At 50.5% G+C, this 22,875-nt stretch overlaps 2 protein-coding genes across 2 annotated transcripts in view; one reads left to right on the top strand and one right to left on the bottom strand.

Moving 5' to 3' along the window:
- LPO (lactoperoxidase) overlaps positions 1-8,049 on the top strand; it is a 48,173-nt gene extending 40,124 nt beyond the window's left edge. The window contains exons 10-13 of the mRNA XM_054535654.2: positions 4,339-4,591; positions 5,768-5,941; positions 6,969-7,206; positions 7,396-8,049. Coding sequence (XP_054391629.2) covers positions 4,339-4,591; positions 5,768-5,941; positions 6,969-7,206; positions 7,396-7,603 — 873 coding nt within the window. The 3' untranslated portion in view covers positions 7,604-8,049. The remainder of the gene's footprint in view (positions 1-4,338; positions 4,592-5,767; positions 5,942-6,968; positions 7,207-7,395) is intronic.
- A 1,415-nt stretch (positions 8,050-9,464) lies between these two features.
- MPO (myeloperoxidase) lies at positions 9,465-20,515 on the bottom strand. The gene is made up of 12 exons (XM_002827326.4): positions 20,186-20,515; positions 19,947-20,040; positions 19,424-19,599; positions 19,108-19,231; positions 18,881-19,010; positions 18,592-18,798; positions 17,410-17,728; positions 15,130-15,290; positions 13,024-13,279; positions 12,358-12,528; positions 11,264-11,501; positions 9,465-10,472 (listed from the first exon to the last, which is right to left on the bottom strand). Exons 1-12 carry the CDS (start codon positions 20,337-20,339, stop codon positions 10,265-10,267), a joined length of 2,238 nt encoding a protein of 745 aa, XP_002827372.3. The 5' UTR covers positions 20,340-20,515; the 3' UTR covers positions 9,465-10,264.
- Between the last annotated feature and the right edge of the window lie 2,360 nt (positions 20,516-22,875).

Here is a 22,875-nt window from a genome sequence, read left to right as displayed (position 1 = left end):
TGGCAATTCCTAGAACTTCCTAGCGGCTCAAACTTCCAATACTATATTAAATGCGCATGGTAAGAAAGCAGGCATCCTTGCCTTCCCAATCGAGAAAGTATTCAATCTTTCACCATGAAGTATAATATTAGTTATAAATGTTTTGTAGTTGCCCTTTATGAGGTTGAGGAAGTTCTGCTCCATTCCTAATGTAGTGACAGTTTTTATCATGAATAGGTGTAGGACTTTGTCAAATGGTTTTTCTGCATCAATTGATAGGATCATATGCTTTTTATCCTTTAGACTATTCCGCTTGCTTTGGATTTATTTTGCTCTTATTTTTCAAGTTTCTTGAAGTAGAAACTTAGATGACTGATTTGCAATCTTTTCTATTTTCTAACATATTTTAGTGCTATAAATTTGCCTCTTAGCACTGAGTTGACTGCCTCCCACAAATTTTGATATATTGTGTTTTCATTTTCATTCAGTAGGTATTTTTTAAGTTTCCTTTCAGACTTCATCTTTAACCTATGTATAATTTAGAAGTGTGTTATTTAATTTCCAAGTGTTTGTAGATTTTCCTGTTGCCTTCCTGTTATTGATTTCTAGTTTGATTGCATCATGATCAGAAACTATACTCTGTATGATTTCAATTATTTTAAATTTGTTAAGATTTGTTTTATAACCCTGCTGTGGACTATCTTGTTGAATATTCTATGAGTTCTTAAAAAGAATGTGTATTCTGCTGTTGTTGAATGCAATGTTCTGTAAATGTCAATTGGATCTGTTGGTTGATGGTGCTATTCAGTTCTGTACTCCAGCTAATTTTCTGTCTAGTAATTCTCCCACTTACTGAGAGTCAGGTGTTGAAATCCCTAGCTATAAATGAGAATTTGCCTATTTCTTCTTCCAGTCCTGTCAGGTTTTGCTTCATGTATTTTAAAGGTTTAAAGTTCTGTTGTTTGATCCATATCATTTAGGATTGCTTCATCTTCTTGATGGATAGATCCTTTTATCATTACGTAATTTCCACTTTTGTCCTCTGAAGTCAACTTTATCTGATATTAATATAGTCACCCCTGCTTTTAAAAATTTATGTCTGCATGATCTTTCTTATTCCATCAATTTCAACCTACCTATGTCATTATGTTTGAAGCGAGTTTCTTTTAGATAGCTTATGGTTGGGTCACTTAAAAAAAAAGGAAAAGAAATATACTCTGCCAATCTCTGACCTTTAGTAATTATTACTTTTAAATTATCTTTAAAGTAATTATTAACATGTTAGGGATTAAATCTCCCATATCTCTCATTTTATTATTTGTTTTCTGTTTGTTCCTTCTGTTTCTTCTTCCTCTAATATTGTTTTACTTGCCTTCCTGTGGGTTAATTGAACATTTTTTAGAGGTCCATTTGATCACATATTGCTTTGTATAATTTTCTTAGTGGTTGTTCTCAGGATAGATGGGTAGATAGATACAGAAATAAAGATAGAGATAGAGATAGAGATATGGATTTACAACGTATCACAACCTATTGGTGTCAGTGCTTTATCATTTCAAGTGACATGTAGAAAACTTACTTCTATTTGGTCCCTTCACCTTCCCCACTTTTGAAATATAATTGTCTGAAGCATTTCTTCTATATACATTTTACAGCACATCAGATGGTGCTTCAACCATAAAATATAATGAAAAAATTCATGAGGTGGAAAAGAATTGATGTTTACTTCTATTTTTACCCATTACATTGTTCTTTCCTTTCTGAAGGTCCTGTCCTTCTTCTGTTACCATTCTTCATATTTAGAGAGTTTCCTTTAGCCATTGTTTAAGGATAGGTCTGTGTGCAGCAAATTCTCTGAGTCTTCCTTTGTGTGAGAACGTCTTTATTTCCCCTTTATTCCTGAAGAATCGTTTCACCAGCTATTGGATTCAGGGTTGACAGTTCTTGTCTTTCAGCACATGAAAAATGTGGTGACACTTCCCCCAGCTTCTGTGGTTTCAGATGAGAGCTTCACCGATATTTTGTTTGTTTGTTTGTTTGAGACGGAGTCTCACTCTGTTGCCCAGGCTGGAGTGCAGTGGCGACATCTGGACTCACGGCAACCTCCGCCTCCCGGGCTCAAGCGATTCTCTTGCCTCAGCCTCCTGAGTAGCTGGGATTACAGGTGCGCACCACCACACCTGGATAATTCTTTTTGTATTTTTAGTAGAGACAGGATTTCGCCATGTTGGCCAGGCTAGTCTCAAACTCCTGACCTCAGGTGATCCGCCCGCCTCAGCCTCCCAAAGTGCTGGGATTGCAGGCATGAGCCACCACACCCAGCCCTTTATCATTACTTGAATTGGTGTTTCTTTATAGGTAATGTGTCATTTCTCTTTGACTATTTTAACACTTTATGTTTAGTTTTCAGAAATTTAATTATGATATGCCTTGGAGTGAATTTCGCTGTTTATCCTGTTTGGGATTCATTCATCTTCTTGAATCGGTAAATGTGTGCCTCTCACCAATTTTGAGAAATTTTCAGGCATTATTTATTCAGATGCTTTTTTCAGTTTCACCCCCTTTCTCCTCTGTTTCTGGGACTCCATTGATATGAATGCCAGATCTTTTGTTATGGTCTCACAGAACCCGGAGGCTTTGGTTTGTTTGAGCAATTTTTAAAGTCTATTTTCTTTCTGTTGTTCAGATTGAGTAAATTCTATTGATCTGTCTCCAATTCTATCTTCTGCCATTCCCACTCTGTTATTGACTCTATTCAAGCTTTTTTAAAATTTCAGTTAGTGTATTTTCAGTTCTGTAATTTTGATTTGTTTCTTTTTTATAATTTCTACTTCTTTGCTATGATATTGTATTTGTTTCAGGAGAATCTGTAATTGATTATTGAAGCATTTTTATAATGGCTGCTTTTAAAATTTTTATCAGATAATTATAGCATCTGATTCATGTCATTCCTTGGCACCAGTTGATTGTCTTTTTACTCAAAACGTGGCATTTCTGGCTCTTGGTATTATGAGTGATTTTCAGTTGTATCTTAGACGTTTTGGTTGCTATATTAGGAGACCCTTGATCCTATTTAAATTTTCTATTTTAGGCTGGGTGCAGTGGCTTACGCCTGTAATTCCAGCACTTTGGGAGGCCGAGGCGGGTGGATTACCTGAGATCAGGAGTTCAAGACCAGCTTGGCTAACATGGTGAAACCCCGTCTCTACTAAAAATACAAAAACTAGCTGGGCTTGGTGGCATGCACCTGTGGTCTCAGCTACTTAGGGGTGCTGAGGCAAGAGGATCACTTAAACCAGGGAGGTCAAGGCTACAGTGAGCCGAGATGGCATCACTGCATTCCAGCCTGGGTGACAAAGTGAGACCCTGACAAAAAAAAAAAAAAAAGCACTTCTATTTTAGAACATAGTTACCTTGTTTAGGTTTAGCATGTAGGTTCTGGACTACTTTTGTGGGCTTAGGTCCACCAAAGCTTAGTTTCCTGAGCCTTGCAATGCTATTCTGGTCTACTTCACTCTTCTGGTGTTTGGGGGCTTCCCACTCAATCCCTGCTGGTGCTGTCTGCAAGGCAGGAAAGTACTTCCCTGGATGCCTGCTGTTGCTGAGCAACCTTCTAGGGGAACAGGAACCATTGCACCTGAGCTCCTTATGGCACTGGGTTAAGAGCAAAGAGACACAGGGCTTCACTGTGAAAGCTAGATAGAAATGTGGAAAATGTGAAGTGAAAAAGCAGAATGCACAGGTATGCATTCTGTAGGATTATAACTATGTAAAAGTCGGTAACATATAGACAAAGACTACAAGAATAAAAATTAATAAATTATTAGGTTATGTGGAGGCATTTTTCTTTTCTGAAAATTTTTTATTTGTGTTAGTTCATTGTGTTTTTATGTAAAAGAAAACCAGAAACCAATCTTTCCATTCTTCTGTATTTCTTTCAGAACTGGAGATTGGATGAACTTTCCTCAGTTGCCCCTGAATCATTTCTGTGGTTTATCATTCCTCTTGCCCTGACATTGTTACATTAAAGTGACACACAAAGACTGTCACTTTAGCATCAAGGTCATAAACTTAGCACAAAGATGACAAAGATAGTACATTTCATATGTCAAATTCAGATGACTGATTAGTAGAGCCTATGTTGAGACAAATCGTAAGAGATCAGCAGAAAAAAATGTCATGATTGATTAGGAATGTCTGCTATGGTCATAGGAATGGGAACTGGGCACATATGCTATCCATTTGCCATCCTTGGTTTTCAACAGCTCATCACTTTTGGCTGCAGCCCTTTCACAGCCTCCCTCTGCAGAGGTTTAAACCTTCTTACACCCTTTCCTCTTGATTTTATTCTCCCTCCAGATTATCACCTTTAGGGACTACCTACCCATTTTGCTAGGTGACTACATGCAGAAGTGGATACCCCCATATCAAGGCTACAATGAATCTGTGGATCCCAGAATTTCCAATGTCTTCACCTTCGCCTTCCGCTTTGGCCACTTGGAGGTCCCTTCTAGTATGTTCCGCCTGGATGAGAATTATCAGCCATGGGGGCCAGAACCAGAACTCCCCCTCCACACCCTCTTCTTCAACACTTGGAGGATGGTCAAAGATGGTATGCCCTTTCAGGGAAGTGCTGTCACCTGGGTCTCCCACTCTGCAGCCTATTGTAGGGAAACTCGGGTTGGAAGTCAGATTCCGAGCACTTTTACATGACCTTGGGCAAGTGAATTCACCTCACTGAGCCTCAGTTTCCTCATTTATAAAATGGGGACAATAATAGTACCCATTTCACGAGGCTATCCAAAACATTAAATGAGATATACATGTGGAGCACCCTACAATGGTTCCTGACACACAGGAGGTAATCAATAAGTATTAGTTATTCTTTCTTTCCTCTTGGCTTCTAAGATGACTGGGATTTCCCTACCTCCTTTCCCTGCCCTAGGCTTCTCTGACTCCTACAGGGTTTGGTAAATAAATTGCTCTTTTCTGATCGCCTCTAGAGTTTTTCACTTCATAGAGGTGCCAGAGGTTGGACCCAACTTTCCTTTATCCCTAGGCTATGTTGTGTTGAAATTAACTTTACTTAAAGCTTAGCAAGTCAAGGACATTTCCTTGAGATTTATGCAACCTCTTCCCATTATGCAACGTTCCTCAGCAGAACATATGGAAGAAAAAGCTGACTCCATGAACTAGAGCTTTAAAAATACCTTTTTTTTTTTTTTTTTTTTGAGACAGGGTCTCACTCTGTCACCCAGGGTGGAGTGCAATGGCGCAATCTCAGCTCACTGCGGCCTTGACCTCCTGGGCTCGCTCACGTGATCCTCCTACCTCAGTCTCCCTTGTAGCTGGGACTACGAGGCACACACCCCCATACCCGGCTAATTTTTTTGCCTTTTTTTCAGAGGCGGGGTTTTGCCATGTTGTCCAGGCTGGTCCCAAACTCCTGGGCTCAAGCAGTCTTCCCACCTTGGCCTCCCAAAGTGTTAGGATTACAGGCATGAGCCATCATGCATGGCCAAAAAATATCTCAATGTTTATATTCATGCCATCATCCCATGACTGCCCCTTTCTGCCCACCCCCAGAGCAGACAATCTGGATGCCCCTGTCTCCCTGAGCACACCCTTCAGGCTGCACTGTGCTCTTCTCTCCCTCCTTCCAGCCTGGGATGTCCAGCTGACCCACATTCAACCAAGAGAAAATGTCTGGTGGAGGCAGAGGCAAGCCATGGATGATGTTCCCACTCTTCCCCAATCCTAAGCATGGCTTCTGGGTCTCCCTTGGCAGGTGGAATTGATCCTCTGGTGCGGGGCCTGCTGGCCAAGAAATCCAAGCTGACGAAACAGAATAAAATGATGACTGGAGAGCTGCGCAATAAGCTTTTCCAGCCAACTCACAGGATACATGGCTTTGACCTGGCTGCCATCAACACACAGCGTTGCCGGGACCATGGGCAACCTGGTGAGTGGGTCTGAAGTCTGGCCTGCACTGGGGAAATTTTAGCTAACTTTCTAGGGCTCCTGGACACTCTCTTCTATAACCCTTGAGGATCTGATCGTCTGATCAATTCTGAAACAAAACTCAGGCCAGTTTTTCTCGTTTGAGGTTTTTTTTTGAGACAGGGTCTTTCTCTGCTGCCCAGGCTAGAGTACAGTGGTGCGATCACAGCTCACAGCAGCCTCAAACTCCTAGCTTCAAGTAATCCTCCGGCTTAAGCCTACCAAGTAGGTGGGACTACAGGTGTGCCACATGCCCAGCTTTTTTTTTTTTTTTTTTAATATAGACATAGTCTTGCTATGTTGCCCAGGCTGGTCTCGAACTCCTGGCTTCAAGCAGTCTCCCACCTTGGCCTCCCAAAGCACTGGCATTACAGGTGCAAGCCACCATGTCCAGCCCCAGGCCATTTTTAAAACCCACTTTGTTCATCTATGAAACAGAATGTCCCATTTCCCCTAATGCAGAGAAAAGAGCATATATCTGGTACTATCTTGGCATTCCTTAAATGAAAAAGAGGTCACCAACTAACTTTAAAAACAGTTTAAAAGCCCTGAAAACATTAAGAAAACAATAGAGAGAAACCAATGACTGTTGGACCTTTCTTTTGTCCCCATGAAAGGCAATTTAATTAAGAACCAGACTGCCTGAGTTCAAATCCCACCTATGCCATTTACTAGTTATAAGACTTTGGGCAAATTACTTAAGATTTCTATTCTTCAGTTACCTATTTGCACAGTGCTTAGAATAGTGCCTGGACTCATAGTACGTACCACATAACTTTCATGATTGCTTAGTGGTTACATAGGACTTAACCAACTAGCCCCCTTAAGGTTGAAGTGCAGATAAAAAACAATGGATTCCCTCCTTCCCCATCCCAAAGGCTGTAAGCCCAGACTTTCTAGGGCTGATAGAGCTAGAGTGGACATGTCCCCAAAGGAGGCTGTGAACAGGAAGTCTCCGGGATGAGACAGCCTCAGTCTCTCCACCCTAGGGTACAATTCCTGGAGAGCCTTCTGTGACCTCTCACAGCCGCAGACACTAGACGAGTTGAACACAGTGCTGAAGAACAAGATGCTGGCCAAGAAGTTACTGGGTCTCTACGGGACCCCTGACAACATCGACATCTGGATAGGGGCCATTGCTGAGCCGCTGGTGGAAAGGGGTCGGGTGGGGCCTCTCCTGGCCTGCCTCTTAGGCAAGCAGTTCCAGCAGATCCGTGATGGAGACAGGCAAGTGCGTCCTCAGCCAGGGAGGGAAGGGCAGGGCCTTTCTCCAAGAGGGGGTGTCCCAAGGTCCTGCATGAGCGCTGACTCCAGATCTCAGCGTGAGTAGGGCTTTTCATGGTCCCTGTGACCTGTGACAGAGTGGGGAGGGGCCAGCGGCCAGACTGTGGACTGACTCTACTTCTGTCTCTGCAGGTTCTGGTGGGAAAACCCTGGGGTCTTCACGAAGGAGCAGAAGGACTCTTTACGGAAAATGTCCTTCTCACGCCTTGTTTGTGACAACACCCGCATCACCAAGGTCCCACGGGACCCATTCCGGGCCAACAGCTACCCCTATGACTTTGTGGATTGCTCAGCCATGGACAAGCTGGACCTGTCACCCTGGGCCTCAGTGAAGAATTAGGGGCCCGCGCTGCACAGGAAAGTTCCCTTTGGTCCACAGGGCCATTTCAAGCAGGTTCAATGACCTGGTCCCTTAGAGCTCCATACCCCAGTCCCAGCCCTTCTTTGCAGCTGGGCCTCTCTACACCCCTGGGTGAATAGCTTGCTCAGGCCCCAGGGTGGCTGCCTCAGCCCTCCCAGCTCTTAGACTCGGCTCCTGTGGCTCTCCTTTCTGTGAAGACTTAGCCCCTCTGAGATGCCCTTCTGCTCCAGCTTGTTGGATGTTACCTGTCCTCTTCCCACCACAAGTCTTGGCCCTTAACCTCTATCTTTCTTCCTGTCCGCTCACCTAGATTGTAAGCTCCCTGGGCCAGGACTTCAGCCTGCCTCTGAGGGTCCCCTGTGGCACCTAGCATGGTGCACGGCACATTAGAAGTGCTCAAAAACATCTGATGACTGACTAAAGATGCTAGCCGTGACACTGTTCCCTCCAAAAGCAGACCTTGGAATCACTGCCATATAAGTAACTAGACGTTTACAGGCCATACATGTCTTCCCACTGAGATGGCGCATGCATGGGTCTTAAGGTGAGAGGGGATGGTTTGGTGGGATTTCTAAGAGTTCTCAAAGAAAGGGGAGGGGCAGGGAGCTCCTGGGAAAAAGAAGCACTGGCCATGGAGTAGCAAGAAAGAGGGCATGGATGGGGGGATGGTAGGTGGTGGTGCCAAGGGATAAAACAGGAAGGAAAACCAAGCCTGGCTCCCCCACAGCTGAAGCTAATATCCCTTCCAGTGGCCCTTCTGAGAAATACCCTCTTCTAGAGTGGTCCTTAGATCCTGTGATGCCTCTGAAGGGGCACTTCCAGAACATTCCTTGAGCTTCTGCCCAATACATATTCATATGTTCTTCTTTTAAAATGACCCCCTGGGAAAGATTAGCCCAGCCAGGGCCTCCAGATCCCCCGACTGGTGGGGTGGGAGTGGGAGACACTCAGTCATTCTGTGGGAAGAGCCCAGGAGCCACATGACCTTGGCTGCAGCCTGGCACTGCCACCCACTTCTTTAAGGCCTCGGACGAGTCGCATCACCCCTCTGAGCAGCCCTCTCCTCATCACGGAAATGAGGACAAGCAGTATTTATGCTTCTACTTACCATGGTGAGGTCCTAACGTTACCAGGGGCCCCATGAGTACATTAGACCCCACCATCCTACACCACTTCGGCCCCCTCCCCATATTTGAGAAGGAAGGGGAGAGGAAGGGAGTCCACCAGTCAGACGCAGGGTTCAAGCTCCAGGCAAGACTACTAGGGAAATACACGCCTTCCCCTCCCTCAGTGCTGGCCCTGTCCTCTGGGCCCAGCCATCTGCTGTCGCTGCTCCAGGAGCCATGTGCAACATGAATGAGAAGGAGTCCACTGTCTTGAGGGCCTCTGAACCCCTGTGCCAGGCTGCTGGGATGCAGGATGCAGAGGCCCCTCTCGTCGGGGAAGGCCTGCCTCCTCACCAGGTCTCTGTACTTTCTGTCCTACCACACAGCATTTTGTCCCCTCCACTTCCTAGCCCCTGGCACAGGCCTGACACAGAGTGAACACATAGCAAACGTCTGCTAGAGCAATGAACAAACATGAGGGCTTGGTGACCACAGTTCCCTGCAGGGTGGCAGGGGCGGAAGGTGAGGGAGGAGGGTCTGCACCGCATGCCCTGGCCCCCATGCTTACAAGAGATGACTGCCCTCCACCTACGGATCTCAAAGGAAAACTCCCCAACACCCTCACCCTCAGTTCAGAAACACAGGGCCCTGAGCACAGACCACACTGGTTCAAGTTCAGAGCCCAGAGTAAGCCTCTGCAAAAGCACCAGTTCTTCCTCAGACACAGACAGAGCGGAGGTCCCCATCAGCGGTGCCTTTATTATCATAAACATTGGGAGCAAATAAATGGTACAGAAAGGGCAACAGGACCAGTTCCTCTTCAGGAGGACTCCAGTGAATAAGCAAGAAATCGGGGTGAGGAAGAAAAAGGGGAGCCATGGCCTGAGCCTGGTTGGCTGGGCCCATAAGTCAGCCACACAGCCCAGCTGCGGCTGGCTCATCCCCCCAAGGCACCACTGGTCCAGCTCTGCTAACCAGGACACAGATGGCATCTTGGTATCTCTTTCTTGCCTCTATATGCTTCTCATGCCTAGTACAGTGCCTTGCATGTAGTAGGTGCTCAATAAATGAAGAACCAGAGGATACAAGTGGGCCCTCCAAGAAACCATGACAGATGTAATTTACAAGCAAGAAAACTCTTGTTTAAGGAGGGTAATTTGCTCAAGGTCACATAGCTAGCAAGCCACAGAGCCAAGATTGGAACCCAGGCAGTCTAGTTCCTGAGCTGTGCTCCTCACCAGTCCGCTCTGCTGCCTTCCACATACTCAGTATTCTCATCGGCACAAACACACACTCACATAAATGGCACATACAGATAACCCATGAAACACTCCCCATGTTCAGACAACACACACACATGAAATGCCAATTTATATACTTCTCACATACATGAGCACACAAATGAACGTCTAGTCACTCATTTTCTCAGCTGCACCCAGAACAGGGCTGGACTCACCTAGGGCAAGGAGATCTCCGTGGTTCCAATTGGCCAGCCCAGATATACCCCTCACTGCTGCACCCCCTTACCTAGCCTCTAGGAGGCTTCCCTCCAGGAAGCCAGGTTCAATGCAGGAAGTGTACTGCAGTTGACAAAGTCCCGGGGATATGAGTTGGACATGAAGATGTTGTTCTTAGACACGGTGGTGATGCCTGTGTTGTCGCAGATGATCCGGGGCAATGAGATCTGGGCCAGGGCCTGTCGCTGCTGCGTGCTGAACACACCCTCGTTCTCCCACCAAAACCTGCATGGGGAACACCCATGGACACTGTGCCCAAGGATATTCTGCGCTGGCAGGGCATCGATGGGCTTGTGCTGCTCCCAGGATATAACAAAGCCACAACAAATGCCACCTGGCAGCACAGGAGGGCCCCAGGCCCTTGGGCAGCCCAGGGGCTTTCACACAAGTGATGCTCCACTCATCGTGCAGAGTAAAGCACAGCTGCCCAGTGGCCTTTCCCTTACCCCTAGCCCGGCGGCCTCCAAGGCACCATGGTGGAGGGGGACCCGGGCCCATACACACTCCTGAAGCCCTGTGCCCTGGCCAGGAGCTTCATCCACAGGAGTAGAAGAGAATCTTGGGGGTGGTTTATAATTCGTCCACCCAGAGAGGGGTACCTTTTTCTAATTTTCCCAAAGGTGCAATACAGGCTAAGCAAGAACTAGACATGAAGACGTCAGGACCACGAGGAAATGACACTAAGGGGAGCTGTGGGAAAGCTGGGAGGGGACTGCCCACTGGTGACTGACACCCACATGGTTGCACAGTGAAACCCACGGGAAGAAGTAGCTAAGGGTGGCATTTTTCTATCTTCCTCCCTTTACAAGCAGGGGTCCAGGTCTCCCCTTGCTGCACCCCCAACAGGTTCAGGGCACATTAGGGGCACTCCAGGGCATCTGAAGGATTCCTGGAACACACTGGAAAATCACTGACTCCCTCCAGTCCTTCAACTGACGGGAGGAAATTTGGGCTCCAAGAGAGTCAGGGATGGGCCCACAGCCACCCAGCGGCCCATGACGCCTGCCCCTCCTCACCGATCACCATCCCGGAGCTTCCTGAACTGGGTACCGATGATGCAGGCGAGGAGTGGGCCCACGCGGCCGTTGCGCTTCAGAGGCTCGGACACACCGCCCATCCAGATGTCGATGTTGTTGGGCGTGCCATACTGCTCCATCAGTTGCCTCGCCAATTTCAGGTTCCTCAGCACCGTGCCCAGCTGGCCCACATTTTCGGGCTGCGGGAGCCCACAGAAGCGCCTCCAGGCATTGTATCCTGCATGGGGGAGGGGACAGGTGGCTATGGGCAGGTCCCTCTGCTTCAAGGTGGGGAGGTCACTGGAGACAGCAGGGAAGATTCACATATCTGCCAGCAGCCCAGAAAACCCACCTTCCCAACATAACCAAGGGCATAGAGGGAGGGAAGGACCTCACCTCAGGGAACCCTGAACCTTTGGCTTAGACCAAGGGGCACAACTGGGCCTCTCTGGGACCCTGTCTGTCTTTCTCTTGCCCTCCTACCATAAGGCAAACCCTAAACTGCCACAGTTCCTGCTGGGTCCAAGAATAGGGACATCTCCTTGTCCCCCTCCAGAGCAGCCCAATGTGTCTGTCTCTGACCCATGAGAGGTGAAATGTGTCCAGAAGCCTCAGCCACATGGGCTACCCCATAACATAGGCACAGGCTTTGGGGTTAGGCTAACCTGGCTTCAAATTTCAGCTTTGCCACTGACTTGGCTAGAGAGCCTGGCCAGGTTCTGAATCTCATCAAGCCTCAGTTTCCTCATCAGCAAAATGAAGGCAACAATAATCTCTTCCCCCAGAGTTAACGTACAATGAAGCAAAATGGAATGATGACAGAGACAGATTTTCAGACTGTGGGTTATCATTATAATGATGATGCCCCTAATATGAGAATTACAGCATGGAAAGGATGTTGAGAGGAGCTGGAAATTTATCAGGTGGGTCCAGGAAAAGGCAGGGGCCTGGCATCACACTACTTCCTGAGAGCAAAGTGCCTCTAATATGCTTTGGAGAGGGCAGGGGCCCTAGAGTGGGAAGGGGGGTGATGGGCTACCTGGGAGGCAGCTCAGGGGAGGGGAGCATCAGGGGAGGCTCCTGCAGCCCCTCACCTGGGAGGCCGTGGTCCCTGCTGCGCTGCATGTTCAGAGCAGGCAGGTCCAGCCCAATCCTCATGACCTGCTCAAACAATCGCTCCCGGATCTCATCCACTGCAATTTGGTTCTGACGATTCAGCTTGGCAGGGGTGGCCATGAGGCCCCGGAGGATGGGGTCAATGCCACCTGGGGACCAGAGAAGCCAGGTCAGGGGAAGTATCTGGCTCAGTATCAGAGCTCAGATTGGAGTCAGGGACAAGTCCAGGTAGGGTCAGGAGGATTCGAGAAGAGGGCTGGGCACATGCAGTGCCTGGTGCCAAGGTGGTGGCCCCAGTGAGCAGGTCCTCACCGGTCACTACATGACCCCAGGGGCATATAGGTCTCAGGAGATTATGCCATTCAGACTTGCAAGATTGGGATGCTCCCAGGCCCTGGCTTGCTGGGTCACAGCGAGCCACAACACATGAGAAGTAGCCAGTTCTCTCTGAGGGCCATCCCCACCCCACTGTTTATTATCAGATATGGAAGCAGAGTCAGAGGAACTGAGGCTGGAGAGTCAGACCAGATCTCCAAGATGGAAGGAAAGCAGATTGCTCCCCATCCTAGCTCCCTAGAGCCAAGGTGACCCCTACCCCACCTTTAGCTGTCAGCCCACTCGCTCCTGGCCTAGGTCCTGCTTACCTTCCAGAACGACCCTCCAGGAGGCAAAAAAGACCCTGCTGAGGGGGACACGGGGGTTGGGTTCCATGGGCTGGTACCGATTGTCCAGGCGGAACATGAAGGGTTGGATGAGGGTGTGGCCGTAGCGGAAGGCATTGGTGAAGACGTTGGCGATGCGTGGGTCCACTGAGTCATTGTAGGAACGGTACGTGGGCAGGTACTTCCTCATGGCCGTTGGCCCCAGCACCAGGGGCAGGTAGTCCCGGTAAGTGATGATCTAAAGACAAGTCATTTGGAATGACCTCTCCACCCACTCCTCCACAGCAAATGCCGCCTGGCAGCACAGGAGGGCCAGAGTCTCTGCCTGCTCTTGGCTTCGGGGACCCCTCCCATCCCTCTATGGTCAGGGAATAGCCTCCCACAATACCGGACCTGGGCCTAACAGAGTGGCACTGAGAGGCATAAATAGAGTTCTACTGCTTGCTGGCTGGGTGACCTTGGACCGGTTATTAACCTCTCTGAGCCTGAGTTCCTCAAATGTACATTAGGGATAATTATATTGCCCTCTGCCTTAGAGGACTAAATAGCAAATCACTTTTAGTCATTGTGATGACTTCCTTGTCCTCAAGTTATTAATGTCTCATTTCTGCAACTATCTTATAAAGTCCTTGAGAGCAAGGGAAATTGAAGTTGTTGAAATTCTTCACAGTGCCCACCAAGTGCCTGCCCACAGTAGGGCTCAGTTTAGGTTTGTGGAAAGCAGGGAGGTAGGAAGGAATGAAGGGCCATTCTGGCATGATTTTCCCTGTGAAAAGTGAAGACATGGAATAGTCTCACTCTACATTCTAGAGTCTAGAAGTTATTTTGGAGTGTAAATGAATTTCACTTGAGTTCTTAGTGCAAATCAAAAACTCACCCTTAGCACGGAAAACTCTCTCCTCCAGAATCTAGGAGTGTGTGTGTGTGAGTGTGTGTGTGTGTGTCTGCATCTGCCTCTGAGGGAGAGGGTGGGGGCAATGAAGCACCAGATGTTGAGAGACAGAACCAGGAACATTGCCCCAGGAGTAAATGAGGCTAAGGACATTGGGTGGATTATGACAGAGCCAAAAAGAAGAGGTGAGTGAGCCGAACACAGTGACTCGCCCCTGTAATCCCAGGGATTCGGGAGGTCGAGGAGGGCAGATCACTTGAGCCCAGGAGTTTGAGACCACACTGGGTAACATGGCGAAACCCTGTCTCTACAAAAAATACAAAAATTAGCCGGGCGTGGTGGCCCGTGCTTGAAATCCCAGCTACTCAGAAGGCTGAGATGGGAGAATGGCTTGAGCCTGAAAGGTGGAGGTTGCAGTGAGCCAAGATCGCACCACTGCACTCCAGCCTGGGCAAGAGGGTAAGACCCTGTATCAAAAAATAAAAATAAAATAATAATAATAATTTTTAAATTTTATTTTATTTATTTATTTATTTTGAGATGGAATCTCGCTCTGTTACCCAGGCTGGAGTGCAGTGGCGCCATCTCAGCTCACTGCAAGCTCTGCCTCCCGGGTTCACGCCATTCTCCTGCCTCAGCCTCCTAAGTAGCTGGGACTACAGGTGCCCGCCACCACGCCCGGCTAATTTTTGTATTTTTAGTAGAGATAGGGTTTCACTGTGTTAGCCAGCATGGTCTCGATCTCCTGACCTCGTGATTCACCCGCCTCGGCCTCCCAAAGTGCTGGGATAATAGGCATGAGCCACTGCGCCCAGCCCTATAATTTTTTTAATTTTAAAAAGAAGAGGTGAATGGGTAAAGGAGCTAAGAGCGACAGTGAGATGGAGGAAAGAAGAATTTACTGAACAGCTACTCAGGCACTAAACCAAACATTCAACCCTCCCAACACCAATAACAGACCCACAGGAAAGAAGACTGCAGGGAGCAAACCCGCGAAGAAGGAGAGGAAAGGGAAGGAGGCTTTGTCAAGCACTTACTATCTGAAAGGTGTTTTCATATATGTATTATAATCCTTACAGCCTCATGGATGAAGAAGGCAAGGCTCAGGAGGGTTAGGAACTTGCCCAAGGTCACACAGCTAGGATGTTGCAGGGGCACATCTGGATCCCGTGTGCCCGGTGTTCAAGATGGCCTACCTGGACCATGGCCCCCACGATCTTCCGGGCTTCCTGGTACAGCCTCTCCCCATCCCACCTAGGGTTCAGGCTCTTGAGCTCTGTGGCCAGCCGGTTGTGCTCCCGAAGTAAGAGGGTGTGCATGGAGGTGAGCTCGGGCATCTCACTGGAACGGGTGTCCCCTTGGGGAGGCAAAAGCCACTGTCATTCTTAAGGTCTCCATCCCAGAAAAGATTTGCTCCACTGAAACCCCCTCCCCAGCCAAGGCCTGAAATGCCTCCTACTCACCCCTCCTCCCCATCCATCTTTTCAAACCATCCCCAATTTACACTCCTCTAGGAGGCCTGCCCTGATGCCCCAGTCCACAATAATAGCTTCTGCCTCAGCTCAGGGCCACTGCTGGTTGGGGATGCTCATTTAATAGGCATCACTTCCAACACATGACATGCCACTTTCCTGTACCTGAAACTGGGAGCTCCTTGAGCACAGGACCAAGGCTTGTGCCTTTTTATATTTTACCCTCCCTCCTAGGACACGTGGATACATGGGGCTTCACAGAGTGCCTGATACAAAGTATGAGACTTATGACACTGCTTGGTTCATTGATTCTCTTGATTCCAAGCAGTGTCTGGGAAGAAGCATGCATGTCGGCACAGCCTACATCCATGCCCATGTCTGATGCAGCTAATGATCACAGCACTCTTTCCTGCTAAAATTGGATGCAACCTCAGAATCCTTCTCAACACAGGACTCCAGAAAGCCACTACCGTTTGAACAGAGTTGTTAGCCCTGCCCTTTACTACATTCCAATGGTGCAGCCTGCCCCAGGGGAGGGGCTAGGACACGATATGTGTGGAGTCCACACGGGAGACTGTTCAAGAAAACTAAGCAGATCCCCCCTGGTTCCCCTAGTCCTCCCACAATGCTTCTCTGCAGGGGCCAGAGGGCTAGGGTCAGGACACTAGGGTCAGTCCTTGCCAGCTCTAGAAGCTGGTGGAAAGGAAATTCTCTAAAAGCAGCATCTCCATCCATGAGCAGCTAGAGGTCATAATGACCCAGGCTTGGGACATGGGGCTCATCAAAGCCAGGCTGGGGGCAGCTGAGTCTGGCTAAGGAGGGCTGCCCTTGCCTAACTAGCCCAGAAGAGGTCGGGCATCTCTTGCAGAAAGTCCAACCTGGCTCCGCCTCCCAGGGTCCCAGCCAGGGAGAGACCAGCAGGAACCATCAGGAGGAGGCAGAGGGAGGCCAGAGGAAAGGGCCTGAGGTCCACTATTGGGTTTACATTTAAAAACACTGGAAAATGGGTGGGTGCGGTGGCTCACACCTGTAATCCCAGCACTTTGGGAGGCTAAGGTGGGCAGATCATGAGGTCAGGAGTTTGATCCCAGCCTGGCCAACATGGTAAAACACCATCTCTACTAAAAATACAAAAAATTAGCCAAGCATGGTGGCAGGCACCTGTAGTCCCAGCTACTCAGGAGGCTGAGGCAGAAGAATCGCTTAAACCCAGGAGGCAGAGGTTGCAGTGAGCCGAGACTGTGCCACTGTACTCCAGCCTGGGTGACAGAGTGAGATTGCGTCTTAGAAAAAAAAAAAAAAAACACTGGAAAATGTCTGGTCATGGCTGCCATCACTGCCCCAATTGTGTCTCCAAAACTGCCAATTGTTTACATTTAAAATCCCATCATCCCTTATTATGGGCAATTAAGATGCACAGGAGGGGATATTTTGGAGCAGTGTGGTCCAACTCACCCTTCCCAGATGATGAAAATATTTTACATCTGTGCCACCCAATAGGGGGAGCCACTAGACTGTAAGGCAATTGAGCATTTGAAATGTGGTTAGCATCGCTGAGAAAGTTATTTAATTTAAAATAACTAAAATTAAAATAGCCACATGCAGCTAGTGGCTACCACATTGGATAGTGTCGCTTTAGAAGGTGAGGACACCACAGCGCTCTCTGTGCTTTAGTTCCCCACCCCTGAGGGATTTGACTGTCCTTTCTTCCAGAGTCCAGAAGGGAAAAGAGGGACAGAGAAAGCAATGGACTGATGGACAGAGGCTCCTGGGCCATGCCTCGGTCTTCATCTTAAGGTTGGAGAGGTTGTTTGCTTTTCTGCTTTTCTGGCTCCATCTGACTTGTTACCAAGGCAACTGGATTAATATCATGAACTTGATAGTAATGGCTGGTGAGGACAGTCTCTCTAAGTACAAACCCACAAGCTGCTCACAAACAGACTCACTGTGGCTCCAACAGGGAACACCTCCTATGCCACCCCTGGTCCCCACCCCAAAGCTGACCTGCCAGGAAGCAGGGGATGCCTGCTGAGCGGTTGGTGAGGAGACAGGGGTTATCGTGCAGATTGTCGAAGGGCAGCAGGGCCCGGCCGTTGTCTTGGAAGCGCTGGTTGACGGCCAGCAGCCCCAGCTGGTTGGACATGTTGCGCAGGTTCCTGGCCAGGGGCTCCTCGCTGCCGTACACCATGCTGGCGTCCACGAAGGAGGTGAGCGCGTTGATCTGGTTGCGGATGGTGATGTTGCTCCCGGGGCAAGCCGGGCAGGAGCGGAAGAACGGGATGCAGTCGGCTTGGTTCTTGATGCGGGGGTCGTTGGGCGGGATCTGAGGCACAGAGAGAGGCTAGACTGGCTCACCGAGGGCAGGGAAGGTGCCCAGGCAGAACTGGCTCTCCCCCTGCCCTCAGGACCTCTGGTACCCTCAACCTGCAGAGAGGCCTCTGGAGGCCGGAAAGGGATCGCTGCCTAGGGCGCCATCAGCAGCAGTCTCTGAGGTGCAGGGTTAATGAGCAGAACACTGAACTGGGAACCTGGGCAATCCCTGGGTCTGGGCACCGCCAGGCCTCGGACCCCTCCTCACTAAAGCGTCGCCTGTCTCTCTCCCCTTCTCTCTGCTGTGCCTGCTCTCTCTCTGGCCCTGACATTCTCCTGTCTGTCTCTCCCTCTCTCAGGCGCTCTCTCCTTTCTCTCCTCCTCCTTCCCTACTCAGCAGTGCCTCGACCACCCTGCCCACTCCCAGCCCTGTCCCACAGCACCCACCAGACCCCCAGGCTCTCTCTTTCTGTGTGATGGGGGTTGGGGCTGCCCCCTCAGTGGGGAGGAAACAGGACTGAGCATGGAGGCTTGGGGGGCACTGGGAAGGTCTCCTCCCAGAACCCTCTCCCAACCTAACAAAGAGCCAGTGATTCCACCAACACGACTCCTGTCAGCCAAGGAGGAACAACCCTCTCTCCCTTGGCCTGCGAGAGGCAGTGAGCAAATGGACGGCCCTGGCTGCCAGCTGGCTGAGCCCAGGCGCAGGAAGGAGACAGGTCATAGCTGAGCAGCCAGTGCCTGTGGACACAAGGGAGGCAGGGCCAGCCTTTCTCAGCGGCTGGGAAAGGAAACCTGGGCACAGAAGGGAGACGGCCCCTTCCAGAAACAATCTCCCCTCTCCCCACCCAGGCAGTGGGCGGGAAGCAGGGCCACCTTGAGAGGGAAGCAGGGCGGCTGCTGAACGCAGCTGGTCTCGCAGTTGACGCCAGTGACGAAGGAGGCCCGGGCGGCCGGCTCAGGGGTGAAGTCGAGGTCGTGGTCCAACAGCTGGCCCCATTGCATGAACATGAGTGAGCGCTCCTGGTCCGGAGTCAGCTGATCGGTGGGGAAGCGCACGATCGCGTTGGAGACCGCGCGAGCCTGCGGGACACGGAGGTCAGCTGGCGCCTGGGTCCGCGCACCACGTGGCCGGGCCTCGCCCTCTCTGCCCGCCGGCGCTCACCAGAGGCACCGGGAAGCCGTTGCGCTTGACCCCGGGCGTCCAGCCGTAGGGAAGCGAGAAGCCGTCCTCATACTCCGCGGGCAGCCAGCGCACAAAGGCACGGTTGGAGGCCCCCAGCGTGGGGCTGCGTCTGCAAAGGGAGCACAGGGCGCTGACACCGGGAGGCTTGTGGCGTCCCGGACGCCTCTCTGAGCCCGGTTCCTGCAGCCACCCCCAGCCAGCCGCACCTGTTGTTGCACATCCCGGTGATGGTGCGGTATTTGTCCTGCTCCGGGCAAGTCACCGCCACGTCCTGGTAGGCGCAGCCGCTTGACTTGGACAACACATTCAGCTGGGCGGGCGTCAGCACATCTGCGGGGGCAAAGAACAACGGGGGAGCTGAGCTGCCTCACTTCCTATCCCAGGCAACCTGAGGCTGAGGAGCCCTGGAGACCCCTGAGAATCCCTGGAGGAAGAAGTTGAGGGGATCACTGAGAGACGGCTGGGGTCCCTAGGAGGAGTCACTAGTGGAGCAGGGACCTGGGGTGGGATGGGCAACAGTACCAGTGACATTGAATGGCCTTCGCCACAGGGACCGCAGCTTCCTCTCCAGCAGGTCTAGAGCCACGTGCAGGTAGTCAGCAGCCCTCACTGCCGTCCTGGTGGCTGCCACCGGCTGCTTGAAGTAGGACAGGAGTTCCATGGGGCTGGCTGAGCCACTGCGAAGCCGCTGCTTGATGCTGCTTGGAGAAAGGAGGAGTGAGGGCCAGAGAAGGGATGCAGACCCACCCAGCAGAGCCCCAGCCCAGGGGCAGACATGCAGGACCATGCAGGCAGGCCCATGGGTGGGAGGAAGGCTTCCTTTTATAAAAAGGATATGGACCTGGGTGTCCAGACAGAGGCAAGGCTTTGGGAAGGATGGCTTTTAAGCTGTTCTCCCATCCAGAGACACAGGGACAGACAGAAAGGGAGTCCACATGGGTCCCCATAGTCCCCCTCTCCCACCTTCAAGCTCCCTGCTGCCTGCTGCTTCTCTGAAAGGCCTGGGACATCCTTGCCCAGAGCTGGGCAGTGCCTCGTGCCCCACCTTTCCCGCCGCTCCTTGTAGGCCTTGTCCACCAGCTGCTTGGCCTCCTCCATGCAGCTCAGCACCAACGAGGTGTCCACCTCCCCCAGGACAGCTGCCCAGAGCAGGGATCACAAAGTCAGGAATGGGCCCCAACCCCCTATCAGGCCCCAGAGCTAGGAAGTCCTGCTCTGAGAAAAGGGGTCTCTGGAACACAACCACCCCAACACACCATCTTCTCCCACCTTGGGAACTGTTACCTGGAGCAGCACCTTCAGAGGGCTGGGGCGTGGCCAGAATGGCCAGGAGCCCTGCTAGGGCCAGAAGCAGCTTCATCTCTGCAGTGAGACCTCCAGCCCAGCAAGGTCCTAAGTCTACCATGCATCTGAGAGAAGAGAAGACGAGAACCCCCATCTCTCTTCTCCTGGCTGCTCAATCCCCCTTTGTACCTCAGCCCCACCTCAGAGGGCCCTGTCTATGGATAAAGCCAGACCTCCTTGAGGGAGGGGCTCACTGCACCCTTATCCCCTTGCCAACTGCTGTCATCCAGCCTCCAAGGACCCCACCTCCACAGCTCACCTGATATTGTCAGCTCCTCTTAGCTCAATCTGCGCTTTTATGTCCTCTAAGCTGGGGGCGGGATGAGGCAGAGGAAGGTCTGATCCTGGAGACTGAACTCTTTCTCCTCCCCCACTGGGGTTGGAAGATACACACAGAGGGGCCCCTGAAATGGGGGTAAGGGGCAGGAAAGGAGGGGCCAGCATTGTCCCCAGCTTTTTTTTTTTTTTTTTTTTGAGATGTTATCTTGCTCTGTTGCCCAGGCTGATGTGCAATGGTTCAAGCGATTCTCCTGCCTCAGCCTCCCGAGTAGCTGGGATTACAGGTACCCGCCACCAAGCCCTAGCCTCTAGCCACGTCATCAATTATTTCCTTAGGCAAGAAGCTAATTTTTGTATTTTTAGTAGATACAGGGTTTCACCATGTTGGCCAGGCTGGTCTTGAACTCCTGACCTCAAGCGATCCATCCGCCTCAGCCTCCCAAAGTGCTGGGATTACAGGCATGAGCCACTGGCCCCAGCCTGTCCCCAGCCTTTGAATTTAGCACTTCCAGCCCAAGATTTCTCAGCTCACCATTGTGTGCTTATACCAGTGCTGTCCCCAGGGCATACACACAACTAACTCCTCTGAAATTCTGGTTACACTGGTTATCCAGGGTTCCTTTGAAAGGAACAAAAGTCAGGAACTGGTAGCCCAAGGAACTGCAGGGAATAGAGTGCCCCCAGGGAAGACAGGAGGATGAAAGGGAGACCTGGAGTAAAGATGACCCAATTGGCCTCAGGTGGCCATCCCCCACTCCAACAGTAACCTGCATCCTACAGCCACCCGATGGGCAGCCTCTGGTTCTTGGTGGGGCTAAGGGGACAGGAAATCTGGCTGGAGACCGTTGGGCTTCACAGGAAGGAGGACCCTGGGGGCTGTGGGTGCAGGACCAAGATAACTTCCTCTATCCCTCCTCACTCCCCTTTCTTCTTGGCTTCTGGTAGAGGGCTGTCTCCAAACTCCTCCTCCCCACCACCATCTGCTCCTGGATTTCAGGAACCAGGAGAGAGCAGAGCTGATTGTGGTTAGTGATCAGTTAGGTGATGCAGCCCAGGGCCTCTCTGGGACAAGATCAGTGCAGTTGGGAGGATTTGGGTTAACGATTCAGAATAATTCTGAAATAGAAGAGGATATTTCTTGCTTGAGAAAGCCCAGCAAAAGGGCCACCAATCTCAGCAGGAAAAGTACCACGACTTTCGACTGAATCAGTCTACCTCTCTGGGCCCTGGTCAGGCTGAGCTCATGCCAACCATGCCTCCCATGTCCCATTTAGGTTCCCCCTCCTACCTTCAGCCACCTTCCTGCCACCCACTCTTTTTTTTTTTTTTTTTTTTTTGAGACAGGATCTCTCACTGTTGGCGGAGCTGGAGTACAGTGGTGCAATCTCGGCTCACTGCAACCTCTGCCTCCTGGTTTCAAGCAATTCTCCTGCCTCAGCCTCCCGAGTAGCTGGGATTACAGGTGCCCGCCACTATGCCCGGCTAATAGTTTGTATTTTTAGTAGAGATGGGGTTTCAACATGTTGGCCAGGCTGGTCTCAAACTCCTGAACTCCTCTTGATCCACCCGCTGTTGGGATTACAGGTGTGAGCGTCTGCGCCTGGCCCACTCTTGTCTTCTATGCCCAGACCACCTCTTGCCAAGGGACAAGGGACAACAACACCCAGAATATCTTCCCAGTGTGTCCAGGGATTCTGTCCTCTGCTGAGAAGGGGAACCAAGCTTTTGCCCTGCCAGTGACTTGCTGTGTGTGAAGTTGGTCAAGTGGCTCTTTGTGAATCAGGCTCTAGAATTTTAGAAGCTTTTGGAAATGATTTTTCAATCCTTTAAGTAATATAATTTTCATTGATGAAAAGTTTGAGAACACGAGTATGCAAAAACAAAAATAAATCAAAATTATTCATCATCAAGTGAGATTGTGGGTACTTTTTTCTTTCAAGGTTTATTATTGTCTTCACAAAAATAAACAGTAGGAAGGAAAATAATTGCCCATAATCCACCACTCACCAATACCTCCTTTAAGAATTTGATATCCTGGCTCAATGTTGCTCAGGCTGCAGTGCAGTGGCGTGATCTCGGTTCGCTACAACCTCCACCTCCCAGCCGCCTGCCTTGGCCCCCTAAAGCGCTAAGTTACAGCCTCTGCCCCGCCGCCACCCCGTCTAGGAAGTGAGGAGCGTCTCTGCCTGGCCGCCCATTGTCTGGGATGTGAGGAGCCCCTCTGCCCGGCCGCCCCGTCTGGGAAGTGAGGAGCGCCTCTGCCCGGTAGCCCCGTCTGGGAAGTGAGGAACACCTCTGCCCGGCCGCCCCGTCTGGGAGATGAGGAGCTCCTCTGCCTGGCCGGCACCCCG

This window comes from Pongo abelii, chromosome 19 (assembly GCF_028885655.2).
Source record: "Pongo abelii isolate AG06213 chromosome 19, NHGRI_mPonAbe1-v2.0_pri, whole genome shotgun sequence".
NCBI lineage: Eukaryota > Metazoa > Chordata > Mammalia > Primates > Hominidae > Pongo > Pongo abelii.
This window is presented reverse-complemented; position numbering and strand designations above follow the sequence as displayed.